We start from the raw sequence: 20,403 nt of genomic DNA, 5'->3' as shown, positions 1-20,403 counted from the left end.
TGAACATGGTATATTCTTCCACTTGTTTATGTTTTCCTCTGTCTGTTTTTTCAACGTCCTGCAGTTTTCTGAGTGCAGGTCTTTTACCTCCTTGGTTACGTGTACTCCCAAGCATCTTAATTTTGTTGTTGCAATGGTAAATGGGATGTTTTAATTTTACTTTTTAGTTTCTCTTTCTGAGAATTCATTATTAGTGTATAAAAATGCCATCGATTTCTGGGTATACCTTGGCTTCTTTATTCTTCTAGTCCTCCCCCGCTTTTCCTTCCCCCCAAATAGGTAGGTTTTATTGCTGATTCCACTGTGAGGACGAAATGAGGAAGTTACCGTCCATGCTCACCCCCAAGGGCCTGGCGGAGCGTGAATCCTCCGAGCTGCTCTTCACCCCCTGTGCTTTGAGGTGGCATCTGGGGCTCGGGGCGACCCCGCTGACTCAGAACACCTCCGAACACGGGACTGCCAATGCAGCCCCTGTTCCAAAACAAAGACCCCGGGCTGCAGAATGAGCTGAAAAGGTGAACAAGAGGGCGCCGTACTCATGAGTCTGAACTTCGGTAGAATCTGACCAGTTCTCAGGAACGCTGGGGAACCCCATCGCCGATGGTCAAATTTTCACCCCATTTTCCAGAAACACCTACCGGGCAAGAGGCCTGCTCCTGTGTCCTCCCGAGTCTCAAAGGACACGTCTAAGCTGGCCTGCAGGGCCAGCCGCCGAGGGCACTCGAGGAATGGTTGGCTCACTGGGTGAAAGGTCGCAAGGGAGGACCTGCACCTGCTCGCCAGCCGTGCTGGGAGCCACCTGTGCCCCTGCCCTGGACGGGACCTGGGTCTTGTGTTCACAGTGCCTTGCTTTCCTGCTGGGCTGGGCGCCGGGAGAGGGAGAATGGGGTGAACCTGCTGTCCTGTTGATGGAATGTTTAAGCCAGTCATAGCGCTGTCCCCGACATTGAAATACCGTCTGGCTGACCTCTATGCCACAGGCTCACTGTGAGCCTGATGTGCGTGGGCGAGAGAGGCGGCCACAGGAACAAAGCGATCTGGGTTGTCTTCCCAGCAGGGGGGGTTGCTATGTCTGGGACCAAAACCTTTAGGGGGGCCCTGGGCCAATGCTGGGGGCTTTCCTGGGACAGAGCGGAGAGGGGACAGGGTTACAGAGGCCGGCGGCCACCTGTGGAATGTATCCATCGCCCCGGACGCGGTCATTCTTGGTAATACTTAGACTCCGATGTGAGTGTGAATTTCCTTTCAAAGGCATCATCTTTGCAGATAAAAAATATCACAGTGAGCTGACTGGCGTGGCTCTGTGGTTGAGCGTCAGCCTCCGAACCAGGAGGTCACGATTTCATTCCCAGTCAGGGCACAGGCCTGGGTTGTGGGCTTGCTCCCCAGTGTGGGGCGTGCAGGAGGCAGCCGATTCATGATTTTCTTTCGTTATTGATGTTTCTACCGTAGCTCTCTCTCCCTCCCCCTCGCGCTCTCTCTCTGGAATCAATACAAATATATATTTAAAACAAACAAACCAAAAAACCCCACAAAATATCACACTGATCAGTGGTGACAAAACAAACAAACAACCACATGAATATGGCAGTTCTGTGGCAAAACAGACTCATCATCAAAAACGCGTGAAAGGTGACATTTGAAGGAGAATGAATTCTATTTCCAGCGGCTGTGAGACCGAACGCATAACGAACACTAGGGAGGGCCGCGCTTGGTTATGTAAAAATGTAAAGCAGCCGACTGCCCCCCACGGGGGCAGTCAAGGGTTTCACTACTCGTTTCAACAATTTAATTGCGAAGGATAAAGAGCCGGTTATTGTTTTTATGAGGATGGCTGTAAGGAGCCACTTGCCCTTACAGCCAGTCAGCGGAAGTCACGAGGGAATGCCGGGTCTGCCTTTTGTGTGTTTTTTCTCTGACCTGGAATGAGATCAGCAGGAAGACAGAGCTCAGGCAGCACGGCTCCCCAAATGCCGCCCTTGGGGCCCGAAGCTCCTAGCGAGGGGGAAGCTGCCGGGCTGGGGGTGAGGGCCCTTATCGGAGCTGCTCAGGCTCAGAACGTGCGAATGCTTCCCTTTCCGAAAGGCCTCCCTGGCTGAGACTGCACCACGTTACAGTGTCTGCTTCCAGGGTCATGGTCATGGTCGCTGTGACAAGGCTTGTCCTCCCTGGCACCGGGTCCTTGGAGAGAAAGAAGAATGAAACAAACGTATTTTTGTCCAAAGGGGGCATCATTTTTATTAGCGATCCTTACACTTCTCTCTGAAAGGACTGGAGTAACGTATATGCTGTTTCTGTCTTCTGCGTTGTGACATTTTCGTAGTTTTGTTAGGACGTTAAGTAGCGGTAGTGGTGCAGTAAGTTAAGTCGTAAGTGAAGATGTAATAATGAGGAAAGAGCAGGTTGGTTTTTTTTTTTTTTTTTTTTTTTTTTTTTTTGTATTTTCTGGACGTATCCATGGAGCCAACGCCTAGCTCGGTGGTTCTCCCAGAATTATATTTGGGAAATACCAACCACTGAGAGATAATGTGAAATGAAACGAAAAACAGCAAGTCACTTAAGTGAGTCCAGGACACAGGTTTTGCTGGCGGGAGGTCCGAGATTGGGTCTGAGTCCCGTTATGTGCTGCTATTTGGTCTTTGAGGAATGACTGAGGTCAATAGGGTGATGCTCGCGCCCTGCACCCGGGCGGATTGGGGGTGGGGGGTGGGGTTGGGGGGTGGGGGAGGGGAGCTGGAGGGACCGTAGGGGGGGCTGGTCTGTAAAGGCCAGGCAGCACACACCAGGTGGAAGCCACGCGTGTGGTCTGTTCTTTAAGGCCAAGTTCATAAGGAAAATGGTTTCCAACACTTTGCACAGGAAACACTCAGGATGTGCCGTCTGCAATCCCCAAAAGACACAGCGCCCCCCTCCGGGACGCGCCAAACCAGACGCAGACAGGACACGCCCGCTTCGCACAAGGCCACGAACCCCTCTGTCCAAAGGCCTTTCTGCTGTGACTCCTGCAAGCAGGCAGAAACCGCCTGTGTTTTCTCCAGGCCGAAACCTATGCTTTCTTTCTTTTTATTTTTAAAAAAAATATATTTGTATTGATTTCAGAGAGGAAGGGAGAGGGAGAGAGAGAAAGAAGCATCCATGTCGAGAGAGAATCATGGATCCGCTGCCTCCTGCACGCCCCGCACTGGGGATGTGCCTGCCACCTGGCCTGTGCCCTGACCGGGAATCGAACCGTACCTCCTGGTTCCTAGGTTGACACTCAACCCCTGAGCCACGCCGGCCAGGAAGATCTCTGTGTTTTCAGTTCCTCTATGGCCCACTCCCCCTCGGGTGCCGTGAGAGTTGCTGGGCCCCTGCCGGGAGGGACCACCTCCTCCCCTCATCACTGCTGTATCAGATTGTAGCCTCAGCCACGTCGGTTCATCTTTGATTCTTGCTCAGGAAATTGGTGGGTTTTTTTTTTTTTTCCTTCCAATCCCCTGTGCCTGGAGCTTCTCTGTTCAAAGGCCTGCCCTGGACTCCTCCCCCGCCTCCCTCCACAACACCCTTCCTGCTCTGCCTGCGATGAGCCTTTGGGAATGAACTGGGAAGTCTCTGCGCCTGCTGTGCCCTGACACACCTCCAGGGGGCAGCTGTTAGCCTGGACGACAATGACTCTGCATTCCATCCTGCCCCAGGGGCACAGATCCATTCCTGCCTGTGCCCCTGGCACCGGACAGCCTTCACAGTGTTTGCTAATGGCCAGGCGGCGGCATTGCTCTTCGGGGAGGGAGTTGGGGGTGGGGCTGCCGGCTTCTCTTAAGAATGGCCCCCTGGTGACTCTTCTGTTTCCTGCAGGCTGGCTGGCCATGGCGCCCACACTGCTGATCCTTTGGGGGGCCGCCGTTGTCCTGGGAGCGGCCTGCCTTCCTGTTAAGAGCAGTAAGTGCCACCCATGAAAGCCAGACATGTCTCCTAACGAACGAAGCCCTTCGCAAACGTGCCAGCCCCGTTTTCTGTAAATGATCCCTCCACTCGGGAATTACACGTGGATTAAAAAAAAAAAAAAGAAAAAAAAGCGGGAGGGTATTTGTTCTCAGGGTACAAACACTCCAAACACCTGGATTTCGAGGAAGCAAATTGGCCCAAACACAAATGTGAGGCTGCCGTGGGAGGTCCGTCTGCCAGTGTGGGGGTTCGGGTCCCCCAAAAGGAAGCCCAGGGAATCAAGCTGGGGAAGGCCTTTCCCTCAAGGGATGGGTTAGGAGGCCCCACAATAAAGAATAAGGACACCCTCCCGCCCCCACGCCGCTGTGTGGGTGGGGAATGTGGGGACCGAGGGGCTGGTATGAAGTCACAGCCCCATGCCACACACACACACACACACACACACACACACACACACACCCAGTGAGTGTGCCTGGGAGAACTAACTCCCTGTGGTCACGCCAGCCAGCGACTTACCTCTGGGCTGTCCCCGCAGCGGCCACTGGCCACGGGGACCACTGAGCACCTGAAATTAAGGCTCCTGCCACTAAGGCATTGAGGGTGTGGTTACTTTTTAAAATAATTTATTTCCCTTTCTTTTCTTGATTTCAGGGAGGAAGGGAGAGGGAGAGAGAGTTAGAAACATCACCGATGAGAGAGAATCACGGACCGGCTGCCTCCTGCACGCCCCCTACTTGGGATGGAGCCGGCAACCCAGGCCTGTGCCCTGACAGGAATCAAACCGTGACCTCCCGGTTCCTAGGTCGATGCTCAACCCCTGGGCCACGCCGGCTCGGTGGATTTTGTTATTTTTAATTCATTTAGATCTAATTAGCCAGATGTGGCCGTGGTGACCATCACGCCCAGCGCAGTGTAAGGTGGAGCCCTGGGGTCTGTGTGTGTGGGGGTGGGGTGGGGGTCACGGGAGGCGTAAATATGCGCTCAGGGTCAGGGGACGCACCCTGACAGACGGCACAGCCGTGAATGGTCATTGTGGTGCGATATTGCCCTAACCTCAGACGGAACGGAAGAGGTTTGGTTAACACCTTCCTGGGGACTACTAGTCTCCGTGGTGGGATTGTAGGCAACTTAACTTTTCTTTCTCTCCCATCTGTGCTTTCAAAAATCTCTAAAACGGCCGGAACCGGTGTGGCTCAGCGGGAGAGCGTCACTCTGTGGACTGAAAGGTCCCGGGTTCGATTCCGGTCAAGGGCATGTACCTTGGCTGCGGGCACATCCCCGGTAGTGGGTGTGCAGGAGGCGGCTGGTCAATGTTTCTCATCGACAGTGCTGGCTCTCTATCTCTCTCTCTTCCTTCCTCTCTGTAAAAAAATCAATAAAATATATATTAAAAAAAATCTCTAAAACGAACAGCCATTGATTCTATAATTTAAATAAAAGCTTTTATTTTGAAAGCAAAGTTGGGGAGTGGTTTACTAAGGAAAAAACCAACACCCCCCCCCTCCCCTGCAAGAAATAGCTACGAAAGCAGTTCTGCTTATGAGTCCATTCTGACTTTGAATTATAGTATGAAATCCATTTCCATCACGTCCAGCACACACGCACACATGTAAGTGCATGTGTAATGAAGGAAGAGGCTCAGGAAATACCGCCTTCCTGTGGTCTGTGAGGCACGGAGCAACGCTTGGATGTGTTTTCTGTTCTGTTTTCTCCCCGTGTCACTAAAAAAAAACACACAAAAAAAACCCACTGGCCACAAACCAATGCATTATCCTGGCCAATTAGTGGGTAATGACCCTCCCTGTTAAGGCTAGGGTTCTTTTTAAAATATATACACCGAGTGGCCAGATGATGATGATCTCTGAAAGCATAATAATCTGGCCACTCAGTGGATATCCTATAGAATAAAAGGCTAATATGCAAATTGTCCCCTTGACCAGGACTTCGACCAGTAGGCAGGCCGGCCAACTGCCCATGTTCCCTACCCCTGGCCAGGCTGACCGGACCCACCCATGCACGATTCATGCACCGGGCCTCTAATACACACACACACACACACACACACACACACACACACACACACTCAAGTGGCCAGATTATTATGTGTTCAGAGATCATAATAATCTGGCCACTCAGTGTGTGTGTGTGTGTGTGTGTGTGTGTGTGTGTGTGTGTGTGTGTGTATAATTGATTTCGGAGAGGAAGGGAGAGGGAAAGAGAGAGATAGAGACATCAATGTCGATGAGAGAGAATCATGGATCGGTTGCCTCCTGCATGCCCCCTACCGCCCCCCGCCCTTGGGGATCCAGCCATAACCCGGGCATATGCAAATTGGACTGTGACCTTCTGGTTCATAGGTCAATGTGCAACTATTGAGCCGCCCCGGCTGGGCTGAAGCCTTGCTTCTAATAAATCACGATGCAGTAACGTATGCACAACCCATGAAAGAACTGTGGATGTTCTAGGCACACTCCTGGGCAAAGTAAAACAAAAAGAGATCGCGTTCAGAGCAGCCTTTAAGGAACTTCCTCCAGAATCACTTCTGCTTTATGCCTCCCGAGAGCCCTCGTCGGACACAGGACCTGCTGCGCACCTGCAGAGCGCGCTCCTGCGGCCTCTGACCTGCCCCTTCCTTCCACCAGGTTCCCTTCTCCCGCCCGTGAACTTCACCATCCAGGCTGCAGGGCTGGCCCAAGTGCTCTTACGCTGGGCCCCGCACCCCGATCAGGAGCAGGGGGCCATCAAGCTCGGCTACCACGTGAGGATCCACGCCCCAGAGGACGAGGAGGTGAGTGGCCGCCGGCTGGCCCTCCCCGTGAGAGTCCCCTTACTCTCCACGGCCCTTTCCTGATCCCGGGAAACCGCCATCAGACAGCACGGCCGCGGGCTCTGCGCTACGCCCCCCCCCCCCCCCCCCCAGAGCCATGGTCGGCACACCGTGGCCCGCGAGCCACCTGCGGCTCTTTGGCCCCTGGAGTGTGGCTCTTCCACAAAAACACCACGGCCTGGGCGAGTCTATGTCGAAGAAGGTTTAAGTTTAAACAATGTGGCTCTCAGGAGAAATGCCCGCCGTTGTGCTGTGGATATTTGGTTCTGCGGACGGATGAGTTTGCCGGCCAGTGGCCTAGTGCAGGGTCTCCCTTGGGGGAATGTTGGGGAGCAGGCCACGGGCCAGCCTGGGGCGCCTGAACGCTCTTTCTCCGACACAGAACGTTTAGTAACGTATGAGGCACAGTGGCGTGGATGTCGGTTCTATGTTTTTCTCTAACATAGCTCAGGAGGAGAAGAGGCTGGCTGAGTAAAATGTGGGCGGCGGGGGTGGGGAGGGGGGGGGGTGGATGACCGCACCAAAGGCCAAGTTCAACGTAGACCAGAGACTTGACCTCTCAGGCCCCAGCCGGGTTCCCTGCAGGTCGTGCCAGAGCACCTGGAACCCATAGGTGCCCCCAAATTACACAGAGGTGCCCCCTTGCCCAGCACGCCCCTCGCTCTGTCCGCGAGGATCCTAGAGTAAGGTCACCAGAGTCCCGCTTTTGGCGGGACAGTCCCGATGTTTCACAATGTGTCCCGGGTCCTTTCCAAAAAATGGGACTTTTTTTTTTTTTTTTTTTTTAAACGCTGCGGGACACGGGACACATTGTTAAACATCGGGACTGTTCCGCCAAAAGCGGGACGTCTGGTCACCTTATCCTAGAGACTTCTATGGGAAGAAGGGGCCTCTGGGGGGAAACGGAGGGAGTAGGGGTCCGAGGGCGAGGGGCCCGGGTGTCATCTTTCGCTGGTTTTTATAAGAAGAATGTGTTCGTGTGTCTTTGAGGAGATGATTACGATGTTTTCACCATGTGGCTTTTTTTTTTTTTTTTTTTTTAATATATTTTATTGATATTTTACAGAGAGGAGGAAGGGAGAGAGATAGAGAGCTAGAAACGTCGATGAGAGAGAAACATCGACCAGCTGCCTCTTGCACACCCCCCACCGGGGATGTGCCCGCAATCAATGTACATGCCCCTGACTGGAATCGAACCTGAGACCTTTCAGTCCGCAGAGCGACGTTCTATCACTCGCCATATGGGTTTTTAAAGCTGGGTATAAATGTCAGAATTGGGTAATTTATCCATTTTGCGGAAACCACTCTATGGAGGGACGGTTGCCCTGTAAACGCTGTCTGTATTGAACGGATACACTTCGCTGAGCCAGGGGTGAGGGCAGGCTCCCAGGGCGGGGTGTGTTAGCGATGGCTTTTGATGTGCCGTCGCAGCATCGAAAGAAAACGCCTGTCTGATGGAGACAGTTCCCGGGGGGCTGTCTCCCTGTGACACCAGCACCCTGGGCTTCCCTTTCAGTACGAAACCAGGAACACGGTGAGCAGCCGGGCGGCCCCCCTGCACTGGGGCTTCTCGGCCAGCGTGCGGACGGTGTCCTGGGAGGCGCCCTCCCTCCCGGCGAGCGGCTGGGTGTCGGCCGAGCTCCCAGCGCCCCCAGGTGAGGCCCCCCGAGCCCAGGGGCAGGCTGGACCCTGTCGGGGTGGGGCAGCCGGGCCGAGCAGCTCACGTTTCCTGGGTCCCAGGAGCCCCGCCCGGCCCCCTTCCCCACCCGTCACACCCCACCGAGGCGTCACCCCAGCAAGGTAGCCCTTTGCAAACGGTAGGTTCCATACTGCATGGAACAACCCCTTTTTCTTGCCGCCTCGTCTCTGTCTTTCCCGTTGGTAGTGGGGAGGAAGGTGGGAGGGAGGAGAGAGGGAGAGAAACGTGTGTGAGAGACACATACAGGGATGGGCTGCCTCCAGCACGTGCCCCCGACGGGCGCCAGGGATGTCAACCCAAGTACGTGCACGACTTGTCTGGGACTCAAACCCCCATCCCTTTGGTCGGGGAGGGGGGACTCTAACCACTGAGCAACTGGCCAGGGTGGCAATCCCTTTTTGAAGACGGATGAGCAGTTCCCGACCCCGGTGGTTTCGGGGGAAGTACAGGACTCGGGGGCCGTCCCCACAACGTCTCGTTCTTTCCCCTTGCCCCCGTCCAGGCTCCCTCGGGACCTCCGCGGCGAACCTGACCTGCTCCACACGCACCGTGGCGAGTAATGGGACGGGCGCCCGGCCCTACCACGTTTCCCTGCGCTGCGCCTGGCGGGCGGGCTCGGAGGCCCCCGAGGACACGCAGTACTCCCTCCGCTACAGGTGGGCGGCGCTGTCCCCGTGCCCGGCGCCTCCCCCGGCTCCCGCACTCACGCTGTGTGTCCCCCGCACTCACTCTGTGTGTCCCCCGCACTCACTCTGTGTGTCCCAGGCGCCTCCCCCGGCTCCCGCACTCACGCTGTGTGTCCCTGTGCCCGGGTCCTCCCCCGGCTCCTGCACTCACACTGTGTGTCCCCCGCACTCACTCTGTGTGTCCCCCGCACTCACTCTGTGTGTCCCAGGCGCCTCCCCCGGCTCCTGCACTCACACTGTGTGTCCCCCGCACTCACTCTGTGTGTCCCCCGCACTCACTCTGTGTGTCCCAGGCACCTCCCCCGGCTCCCGCACTCACTCACACTGTGTGTCCCTGTGCCCGGGTCCTCCCCCGGCTCCTGCACTCACACTGTGTGTCCCCCTCACTCACGCTGTGTGTCCCCGTGCCCGGCGCCTCCCCCGGCTCCTGCACTCACTCACGCTGTGTGTCCGGTGCAGGTACGGCCCCCGGACGGAGGAGTGCCGCCGGTACAGCCAGGACGCACAGTGGCGGCACGTGGCCTGCTGGTTCCCACGGACGGCCATCGACGGCAAAGGGCGGGACTGGCTGGCCGTGCAGGTCAGCGGCGCCAGCGCCCGTGCCGCCATCCGGCCCTACGACCGGCTGTTTGCGCTTCCCGCCATCGGTGAGCCCGACACAGACACAGACCGAGGCCCGCTGGGGAGGGGCTGTCAGCAACCCTGAGCTCGAACCCTTTCCTTCTCTTTTGTCTTGTTTTGTTTGTTAATCTTCACCCAACAACATTTTCCCCACTGAATTTTAGAGAGTGGGAGGAAGGGGTTAAGAGAGAAAGAGAGAAACATCAATGTGAGAGAGACACATTGATGGGTTGCCTCCTAACCCTAACCATAACCCTAACCCTAACCCTAACCCTAACCCTAACCCTAACCCTAACCCTCCTGCACACACCCAACCAGGCCAGGGACTGGACCTGCGACCCAGGTGCATGACCTTGACCAGGAATCGAACCCAAGACCCTTCGGTCCATGGGCTGATGCCCTCCACACCCCTGACATGTTGTGGGCCGGGCTGTGGCTTTGGGGGCCGACGGCAGCATTGGGGGGCCGGATGGTAGTGTTGGGGGGCTGGATGGTGGTGTTGGGGAGCCAGAAGGCAGTGTTGGGAGGCCGGATGGGGTGTTGGTGGCTGAATGGGGATATTGGGAGGCTCTCGTCCTCAGTGACTAGCCAGGGGTCACCCGGGGCCGGGAGGCCTGTGGCCTGGAGGTCAGTGCTGGATGTGTCAGCCCTGCTCACGGCCCTCTCCTTCTCTGACCCAGATCACGTCAACCCTCCAGGGAACGTCACGGCCAAGGTCCAGGGGAGCCGCCTGCACATCCATTGGGAGAAGCCCTTGTCCGCCTTCCCGGGCCACTGCTTCGATTACGAAGTGAGAATCCACAACGCCAGGAAGGGCTACTTCCAGGTAATTCCGCGGCTCTTCCAACACGTGTACAAAGGTCGTGGCCGGGGTCCTTGTCCCAGCATCAAGAAGGGTTCTGCGATCCGAGAAAGGCTGTGCGTGGGTGGAGAATGAGTCCAGCGATGACAGAGAGTTTTGATAGGCATTGGGGGTCAGGGGAGCTTTAGCTGAAGGAGCTACAGACATCACTCCTTGTCTCAGGACCCCTGCTTTGTATTAACACGATTTGTCCTAAGGCGAGGTGGAGATAAAGCACTTCAAAGGGAAGGGTTTCCTACGGAAGCATGGTCAGCCTGCGGAATAGCCTACAGCTGTTCAGGTGTTTGGCCAACAGGAGGCAATAATGTGTATATTGAGATGCCCTGAGTTGTCTGGCAGCAAGCAATCATCCTATTCAGGTTTGGGGGAAGTGCCTATTAGCCGTTCCCACAGGTGATTACATGTGACTCAGCCCTTGTTGAGCCCCCAAGGTTCATCAACCTTTTGATGAAACATGCTGGAATTGGCTCCCAGCAGGCCATTCCATCGAACCCAATGATTCAGGAGTCAGAGGTTAGTATTCCTGTTACCGAGGAGGAAACTGAGGCTCAGGGGGTCAAAACCTGCCCTGGAGGGAGAGCTGGGATTGAGCCTGCCCCTGAAGTCTCCCCTCTTTCTACTTCCCTGACACCCTCCAGATGCACATCAGGGATCAGCAAACTTTTTTTTTATTTTTAATTTTTAAATATATTTTATTGATTTTGTACAGAGAGGAAGGGAGAGAGAGATAGAGAGTTAGAAAAATCGATGAGAGAGAGTCATCGATCAGCTGCCTCTTGCACACCCCCTACTAGGGATATGCCCGCAACCAAGGTACATGCCCTTGAACGGAATCGAACCTGGGACCCTTCAGTCCCCAAGCTGACGCTCTATCCATTGAGCCAAACCGGTCTCTGCCAGCAAACGTTTTGGCAAAGGGCCCGTTACTGTCGCTTTGCTAGTCCCACGGTTTGGCCGCCGTTCCTCAGCATCCTGTGCAGGACAAACGCCGCCCCCGGCGGCACAGATGCCATCGGGCGTGGCGTGTGCCAGGGACACGTCACTAGCGGATCCCGGAGTTCCAGCGTCACGCCCTTGGCATGTGCCACGGACTGCTGTGCTTTCGGTAGTTTCCGGCCATTCTTAGTTCGCAGGCTCTGCAGAAGCAGGCAGCGGGCCACAGCGGCCCGGGACTGTCCTCGGCTGAAGCTACCGAGGACGGAAAGCGAGGGAGCCCTGAGCGAGGAGGGACGCGGGGGAGGGACCGAGCATGTGCTGCCAGTCACTGGGGTCCCTCAGCCTGGGGACTCGGTCGGGACCCGGATGGGCCATCTCGACCTGACGCTCGTCCGCTTCATTTATTTGGGCTTCAAGAGAGCTCCCCGCTGCAGGGCGACTGCCCGCCACACCGTCCTCCCGGACGCAGCCTGACACGCACTCACCAAGGCTCACTGGGCGGCTGGTCCCATCACCCACAGAGGACCTCTCGCCCCGATCGCGGGCATCACCGAAGTTCGTGTCTAGAGCGTTACACGAATGCCATTTTTTTTTTCTTTCCCGTGTAGACAGAGAAAATGACGACCCATGAGTTCACCACGACCGTGAACGACGTTGCTAAGTATTGCATCGACGTGAGAGCCGCGGTGAGCTCCGTGTGCCGAGAGGGCGGGCTCTGGGGCGAGTGGAGTCCAGCCATTTCTGTGGGTGAGTATCGTGCACGTGACTGCTTACGTGTTTTACTGTTTTTGTTTAAGAAACGTTCTCATTGATTTGAGAGAGAAAAGGAGTGGGAGAGAGAGAAACATGGATGAGAGAGAAACATCTACCAGCTGCCTCCTGCATGCCTCCTGCTGGGGAGCAAGCCCAAGAGCCGGGCACCTGAGCTGCTGACCAGAAATCAAAGGTGCGTAGGACGGCGCCCAACCCACTGAGCCACATGGGCCAGGGCCCTCGCATTTCCTTTGAAGCCAGCTCCTGGTTGGAGCAGAGAATCCTGGCCCACGCGCTGACTGCTGAGCCACACGGGCCAGGGCCGGAGCACGTGCATCTCTTTAACAAACAAACAACCAAAAAAAAAAAAACATGAGCAGTTTCACGTTATCAGTCCTCGGATCTCCCTCAACGGGCTTCTAGGCCTTATCGCACCGGCTCACTTCCCGCTTTCGAAGTCTTTCTGTTTTCTACGCTTGCCCAACTTCTGCATTCTGCTGTCCCCTGCTGTCCTCGCTGCCTCCTCCGGTGCACGGCCCTCTCCCGACCCCCGGCAGCCCTTCCCTCCCTGAGGCCCACCCTCTCACCCGCCCTGAGAAGCGCAGGTGCCACGCGGGAAGCCGGAGACCGTGGAGAGGGGGCGTGGTGGCCCCGCCCCGCCCGTGGGAGGGAGAGGGTGGTGGGCGCCCACCCGTGTCCACTGGCCCTTATTCCCGCCCCCGCGTCCCGGGTCAGGCTCAGTCCCTCGAGTCCTGCTCCTCGGGGACCAGGTCACCCCCAGCCCCAGGCGGTACCCCTCAAACAGGGCCTCGCCTCGGCCTCCGAGCGATCTACCGTGTTTCCCCAAAAATAAGACATCCTCCGAAAATAAGACCTAGCGCAACTTGGGGAGAAAAAAATGAATATAAGACACTGTCTTATTTTCGGGGAAACAAGGTATGTGATGCCTCAGGGGTACCAGGGACAATGCATTGGAGGGGGTTCAGGGTCAGGTGTGCAGGGGGGCGCTGCTGGGAGAGCTCCCCTCTGGCCCTGCCTCCCCCCAGCGGGCCTTCCTGCACCGGGCCCAGGGGCCCCAGCCCCCCGAACGTTTCTCCCTGTGAGGCCGGGGCGGGCAGCCTTTTCTCTGCCAAGGCCCACGTGAGTCATTATAACATCATTCAGGGGCCACACAATGGATCCACTGAAACATGGGGCCCTGGCTGGGTTGGCTCCGTGGATAGAATGTCGCCCACGGACCAAAGGGTCCCGGGTTCGATCCCGGTCAAAGGCTTGTACCTCGGTGGCAAGCTCAATCGCCGACCGTGCTGGAGGCAGCCAATCAGTGTGTCTCTCTCACAACGATGTTTCTCTCTTCCCCTCTCCGCTCTCTCTAAAAATCAGTGGAAAAAATATCCTCGGGCCAGGGTGAACAAAAGTAAATTGATAAAATGCATTCTAGGCAGTGGTCTTTGAAGAAAAAAATTATCAGCCTGCTGGACAAATGGTCAACAATCGGGACTGTCCCGCCAAAAGCGGGACGTCTGGTCACCTTCTCCTCACGCCAGATGATTTCCCAGGCATCACACATGCCCCCGGGCCAGCCTTTCCCGCCCCTGCTCAGGGCTGCGAGCCCACCGAAGTCGCCAAAGGCTGCGGTCAGCCTGGAGAAGTGAAAATGCCAATTCCCCCCTCCCGTTTAGACAGAAAAAAACGATGACCAACGGGTTCATCACGACAGTTAACATTTCTAAGTACTGCACCGAAGTGTAACTCTGGAGCCAGGAACCCAGCGTCCACGGGATTTGCCCCGTGTGGCGAAGGGGGCACAGGGACGGCAGGCGTCAGCACGGATCAAGTACTCGGCTGTGGTGACTGTGGCTATAATTAAGCACGTTGCGTCTAACGGCCTCTGAGAGTTACCCCTCTGAGCCCTGAGACCATGGAACCCCAGAACCGGCGTGGCTGTGCCCAGAGCGGGGACCGGGCCTGGGGCCGGGTGTGGTGCAGGCCCCTGTCTCCTCCCTCTCGGTGGTGGCCCTGTCTTATCCCGCTGCGCACCCCCTGCGCCCCACCCTCCTCTCTGGGTCAGACAGCAATAGCATTCTCACGAGCCGCTCCTTCTCAAGGCTGAGTGGCCGGATGTCAGAAGGGATCGAGGCCCAGGTCCTCAGAAACCAGGGCGAGGCCACGTCTGCAAAGCACAGGGATGGGGGAGCCTGGGGCGCGGACAGACCGAGGGCAGACTTCCTCTTGGCGAGCTCCCCTCTGCGGGCCGCACAGCCCGCCCACCCGTTTCCTGAAAAGAACCCTCTCTGAGTTTCTCCTTGAGTCAGAAAGCTCACCTTCTAGGGAAACACTCATTCTTAAGAAATTCTCCGAGGCCAGAGGCTCCGGAATTCAAATTCGTAGCTCTGGGGGGCGGCCCCGCTTTGACTTCGGCCTTGCAATGAAATGCCAGCCACGGCCAGCGGCCAGCGGCCAGGGAGGGACACGCTTTCGGGGGCACCTGCCTCGAACCAATGTCAGAGTGAGAGGGAACGGGCCTTCCAGTCACTTCTGTAGCTGGTGTTACTGTTTTGCATGCGTGACTAGCTGAGCAGCAGATAACCAGTCCTTTCCACGTGCTGTGAGCTCAAGAAGCTCTGGCCCTCAGTTTACCCCCCGGCTGTGAGCCCTGGACGGGGAAGCCGACCTTGGCCTGTTCTCTGGGCGGCTCAGTGCTCAGCACCGGGCACTGCGACAGCCAAGAGGGAGGCAAATCCCAGGCCTGGGAACGGCCATGCCCCCTGCCCCCCATGGCACCTCCCGGCACCGAGCCCTCTATGCAGCGGAGAAAGAAAACCAGTCATCTCTCTGCCTTTGCTAATGCAGCGAGAATCTCCGCAAACAGGGCGAGAGCTGCGTGAATAGCCAGAGGGCGGTTAACGGAAGGGCTTGCGTCGCGACAGGCCGGTCGGAGGGAACCGGCGCTTTATCAGGCCTGGGCACGCCAGGCCTCGGCGTTGCGTCACGCGGGACAGAGTGGGCCGAGGGGGGACCCTGATAGTCGGCTCCTTCCTTCTGCAGGACCCGAGCATGGCCTGTCCGTCTGACCCAGGTGCAGATGGTAGAACGTTCTAGATTGTGTGTGTGCGCACGTCTGGAGTTCACAGAGCCAATGACCTCACATTTTTCTGGGATGCATTTCTAGTGCCTTAAAAAGCCACCTCCCCTCCCCTCCCCTCCCCAAAGTTGTCCTCAAAGCCAGTAGGAGAGTCTGTTCAGATTCTTCCAAACAGACTAGAAGCAACTTTAATGAGAGACTCAGGTAGAACTTAGGGACCTTCGCCACTCCCTCAGCTTCCTGGCGGGGACGTGTCTGTATCTCTCTCACAGCAGCAGAGCCTGATGCCCTTGTCCTTTCTTTTTTAAAAAAATGCCTTTTTATTGATTTCAGAGAGGAAGAGAGAGGGAGAGAGAGAAACATTGACGATGAGAGAGAATCATTGATCGGCTGCCTCCTGCAGGCCCCACACTGGGGATCGAGCCTGCAATGCAGGCATGTGCCCTGACCGGGAATGAAGCCCTGACCTCCGGTTCACAGCGGACCCCATTCTTGCTGTGTTACTGCCTCTAACGTTCCATTTCCAACTTTGTGAAGCGTTTTGGTGGGGATGCGCTTCGGCTCCGGGGTAGCTTTTCCATCTAAAACCTCACTACCCCACCCTGGCTGGTGTGGCTCAGTAACCAGAGCACCAGCCCACACACAGAAGGGTCGCAGGTTCGATTCCCAGGGAAGGCCACGGGCCTGGCTGGGGGTTGCCTCCTGCCCCAGTGGGGGCGCAGGCAGGAGGCCACCAGTCGATGCATCTCTCCCACGTGGATGTTTCTCTCTCTCCTCCCCCCACCCCGTCTTCCCCTCCCTCCCACACTCTCTGAAAAACTGTGGGAAAATGCCCTCAGGGGAACATTGACAACAGGTAAATAAATAAAAATAAAATAAACAAACCTTACTGCCCCCAGAGCAGAAGCGCTGCAGGTGGCATCGTGGGTAAACGTACACCAGCTACCTGCTGGGTAGATGATGCTTCGGGGCGAAAGGGGGCGACCCTGCCCGAATTTCCTGTCCCCTTCTGTCCGCTCTTAGGGTGACGTGTCCCCTCTGAAGGCGGGCTCCAGGCCCTGCGGCCGCCAGTCCCCGCCCCGCCCCGGCCCCGCCGGCCCCGCCGCCCCCCTCTCTGCTCTGTCACCAATTCAGCTCCGTCTCCTTCTTTCCGTTTCCCCAGGAGACGAGGCGCGGAAGCCCTGGACCGAGTGGTACCCGATCACGCTGGTGGCGGCCGTGTGCCTGGCCTTCCTCGCCTCCCTCGCCTGCAGGACGTAGGTCTCCACGTGGGGTGCCCCGGGCTGAGGTGGCCTGGTCACCCTCCCCTGAACCCGCGGGGGCTCTCGTGAGGGGTGGCATGGGTGGGGGAGGGTATGACAGGGCCGTGATGAGAGTGAGGCGAATCGGAGGCTGAGAAGCAGCTGCCGGTGCCTTGCAGATGGGCCTCGGCACAGCGCAGCCTGAAGCCCGGGCGCCCCCCTCCCTTTTTAAATCTCCTTTCATTGACTGCAGAGAGGAAGGGGGAGGGAGAGAGATGGGAACGTTGATGATGAGAGAGGCAGTGATCAGCAGCCTCCTGCACCCCCGATGGAGCCTGCAGCCGATGCCCTGACCGGGAATCGAACCGTGACCTCCTGGTCCACAGATGGATGATCGACCCCTGGCTGGGCACCATTCTGTGTTCACCGGTGGAGGCAGAAGCCACCAGGGGCCTGCAGCCCTCCGAGGGCTCCCGCCATTACAGCCACGGAGCCGCTGGGGGGGGGGGGGGGGGCGGGTCTTGGCTGACAGATTTGAGGACACCGAGCAGCAGGCCCTGCCATCCAGGGGGTCGGAGTGGAGGCAGCACTGCAGAGCCTTATGCCCTGTCGCTCTGTTTGCAGATGTCACGCTTGGACCAAGCTGTTCCCGCCCGTCCCAGCACCCAAAAGCCACATTCAGGATTTCGCTGCCACCGTGAACTACGAGGTACGTCCCTTCGCTGTGTCCCACCTGCCGGGGTGGGTCCCCGGGGTTCCCACCTGTAAGGCGGGTCTTCCCCCGGAGCCTGGCCTGGGCTGCAGATGTCCTGCTCGGCTGACGGCTTTGCTATGGACGTTCAGTCGGTTAGACGGCTTCCAGCCACCATTTGCTTCTGCTGTGGTAACAGGGCTTCTCTGAGGCCCAGGGACCGTGGATGGTGAAGGGTGGGAGGCAGAGACCCCGTCTGTGGCAGGTTATGCACATGCACGCGTGGCAGCGCCCGGCACAGACATGGAAGGCGTTTGGCTGAATATGGCCTCTTTGGGGCGGGGTCACTTTTTATTGCAAATTTTCTAACTGATATCAGTGTTGTTATTATTATTATTATTTCTGATATCAGTGTTATTTAAAATCGCCAAAATGGACATAGCAAAAGTATCCTTGAACAGAATACGATGGAACTATTAAAAATAGTGCAGCTAGCCAAAACTGGTTCAGTCTGCGGACTGAAAGGTCCCGGGTTTGATTCAGGTCAAGGGCATGTACGTTGGTTGTGGGCACATCCCCTGGTCGATGTTTCTCTCTCATCGACGTTTCTATAATAGCTCTCTCTCTCTCTCTCTCCCTTCCTCTCTGTAAAAAATCAATAAAATATGTATTTTTTTAAAAAAATGGTGCAGCTAATAAAAAAGGAAGGATGAGGCCACGGCGGCACCATGGCTGTGAGCGCTATGGGGCGTTCCCGGGAGGAGCCCATGTGCCCGGCTGTCTATCACTGACCCCGGAGCGGCCCCGATGAGTTCCCCGCAGAGGGCAGGGCTGGGGCCTGGCTGTGCTGGGGAGGGTCTCTCTGGGCATTTACTCTTTCTTTCTTTTCTTTTTTTTAAATATATATTTTATTGATTTTTCACAGAGAGGAAGAGAGAGGGATAGAGAGTTAGAAACATCGATGAGAGAGAATCATCGATCAGCTGCCTCTTGCACACCCCCTGTCGGGGATGTGCCCGCAACCAAGGTACATGCCCTTGACCGGAATCGAACCCGGGACCTTTCAGTCCGCAGGCCGACGCTCTATCCACTGAGCCAAACCGGTCCCGGCTACTCTTTCTTTTCTACCTGATTTGCCACGTTGTCGCCCTGAACATTCACTGTTTTGAGAAGCGAAACGGGCTTGTGCGTGACCTCGGTCCGGAGGCCGGAGGAGAGCGGAGCGGCTTTGTTTTGCAGAAGACGGGGTCGCGGGAGACGGAGAGCGAAGTCATCAGCTATGTGGAGGAGCCCGAGGCGCTGGAGGACTTGGTGTTCTGAGGGCGCTGGCGCCGGCCGCGCGGGAAGGGCGAGGGCGCGTCCGGCTCCGAGGCTGCCGGGGACCCGCCGCCCCTGCGCCGGGCAGGCCCCCGGGTGCCCTCTCTCCTGTCCGTCCCGCACACGCTGCCCCGAGGCCGGGAGATGCCGCGGGCCGCCCTGCGCCCGGAGCTGGACGTGGCGGCAGGTGGCCAGGCCGAGGCCGCGTGATGCCTGGGAGGAGGCGGCGTTCCTAAGGCTGTGACGGGACAGGAGCTGCAGGGCCACGTGGGCCTGGAATTTGGCCTCCCCCGGCCCTGCTCTTCCTGCTGACGTTGTGGCTCAGCGTGTTGCGTGCAGGACTGAGAGGAGCTGGGCCCTGGGAGAAAGTTCACCATTTTTTGTGTTTTTTAAAAAAATATATTTTTGTTCATTTTAGTGAGGAAGAGAGAGGAAGAGAGTGAGAGAAATATCCACGATGAGAGAGAAGTGTGGATGGACTGCCTCCTGCACGCCCCACACTGGGAACTGAACCCATAACCCCGGGCATGTGGCCTGACCGGGATTGAACCCTGACCTCCTGGTTCATAGGTAGATGCTCAACCGCTGAGCCATGCCAGCTGGGCAGAAAGTGGCGAGTTCTGAGTGGCCACTGGCCCTGTCCTGGCCGGAGAGAGTGGACATTCACATAACAGTAAATGTCCTCGTCGGCAAGTGGATTAGACACTGGCCCAGCCTCCCACCAGGGCAGGTGGGCAGGCATTCCTGCCCAGAGCCTGGGTCACGGACCAGAACACACAGGCCCCCCCCCCCCAGGGCTGAGACCCCCTCTTATCCCCCCCCCCCCTCTTTCTCTCTCTCTCTCTCTCTCCTCTCTCTCTCTCTCTCTCTCTCTCTCTCTCTCTCTCTCTCTCTCTCGCTGTTGGGATTCTCTGGTGCTTCATGGGGGTGGGGCTGGAAGGTTCAGTTTGCCGAAAGCTCCCCCATCGCCCACCTGAGCCTCCTAGCAAAGCCGGGGGCCCAGGCTGTTTGCCCGGGGTCGGGGGTCGGGGGTCGGGGGTCGGGGGGTGGAGCGGGGAGGGGTGGTGGAGCAGTCCAGCTCGCAGAGAACTCTGGTTAAACACCCAAACTTTTCCCCTGCGGTGAGACTCCTACGTGTCAGGACCATCTGCCATGGCACTAACAGAGCGGAGGTGCTAATTGGCTGGGAGAAGCCGCCCCTTGCCGGAGTGAGAACAGAGCCCAGGGCTCCTGACGGCGGGGCCGGGAGAGACCTCATTAGATTGGGGCCCGGGCTGCGCCCAGAGCCTCGGCGACCGCGACATCGCAGCGACAGAGCCGCTATTCCTGTCCCACCTGCACGCCAGGGTCCCGGCACAGACTTCCTGAAAGCCATCGTGCTTTCGAAATTATTCTATTTTACCCAAAGACAGTCTCCAAACCCCCCCCCCCCATGCACGCCGTGTTAGAAACAGACGTTGCGTGTATACCCAGCTCAGAAGGAGAAATGCCAGCATACGTGAGGGCGGATTGTCTGAGCCGACAAACTGGACGGAGGTGCCTCCCGTCCCCGGGACCCCCGGCCCCACGACCGCTCCGTCTCCCCAGGACCCAGCAGCGGCCCCGGAGCCCTTCCCGCCCATTTCCTTCCCCAAAGGATGTGTGCCATCCGCGGTGTCACCCCGTCCACAGCCCCCACGACCCGTCACCTTCCCAGCAAAGCCCCCTGTGACCAGCGGGTCAGGCCTGCAGCCCACCCCCGGGACAGCTGAGCGATCTGTC

General features: G+C 57.4%; 1 protein-coding gene across 1 annotated transcript; it reads left to right on the top strand.

Annotated features, from left to right (window-relative positions):
- The first annotated feature begins 314 nt into the window (after positions 1 to 314).
- On the top strand, positions 315 to 18,659 carry IL5RA (interleukin 5 receptor subunit alpha). Its single transcript, XM_036432391.1, has 11 exons — positions 315 to 390; positions 3,835 to 3,918; positions 6,567 to 6,712; positions 8,268 to 8,406; positions 8,953 to 9,106; positions 9,596 to 9,783; positions 10,438 to 10,583; positions 12,164 to 12,302; positions 16,556 to 16,649; positions 17,259 to 17,343; positions 18,565 to 18,659. Exons 1-11 carry the CDS (start codon positions 315 to 317, stop codon positions 18,643 to 18,645), a joined length of 1,332 nt encoding a protein of 443 aa, XP_036288284.1. The 3' UTR covers positions 18,646 to 18,659.
- Positions 18,660 to 20,403: the final 1,744 nt, after the last annotated feature.

This window comes from Pipistrellus kuhlii, unplaced genomic scaffold (assembly GCF_014108245.1).
Source record: "Pipistrellus kuhlii isolate mPipKuh1 unplaced genomic scaffold, mPipKuh1.p scaffold_m20_p_11, whole genome shotgun sequence".
In the NCBI taxonomy this organism is placed as follows: Eukaryota; Metazoa; Chordata; class Mammalia; order Chiroptera; family Vespertilionidae; genus Pipistrellus; species Pipistrellus kuhlii.
Note: the sequence above shows the minus strand (reverse complement) of the source record. Positions and strands in the feature narration are given on the sequence as shown.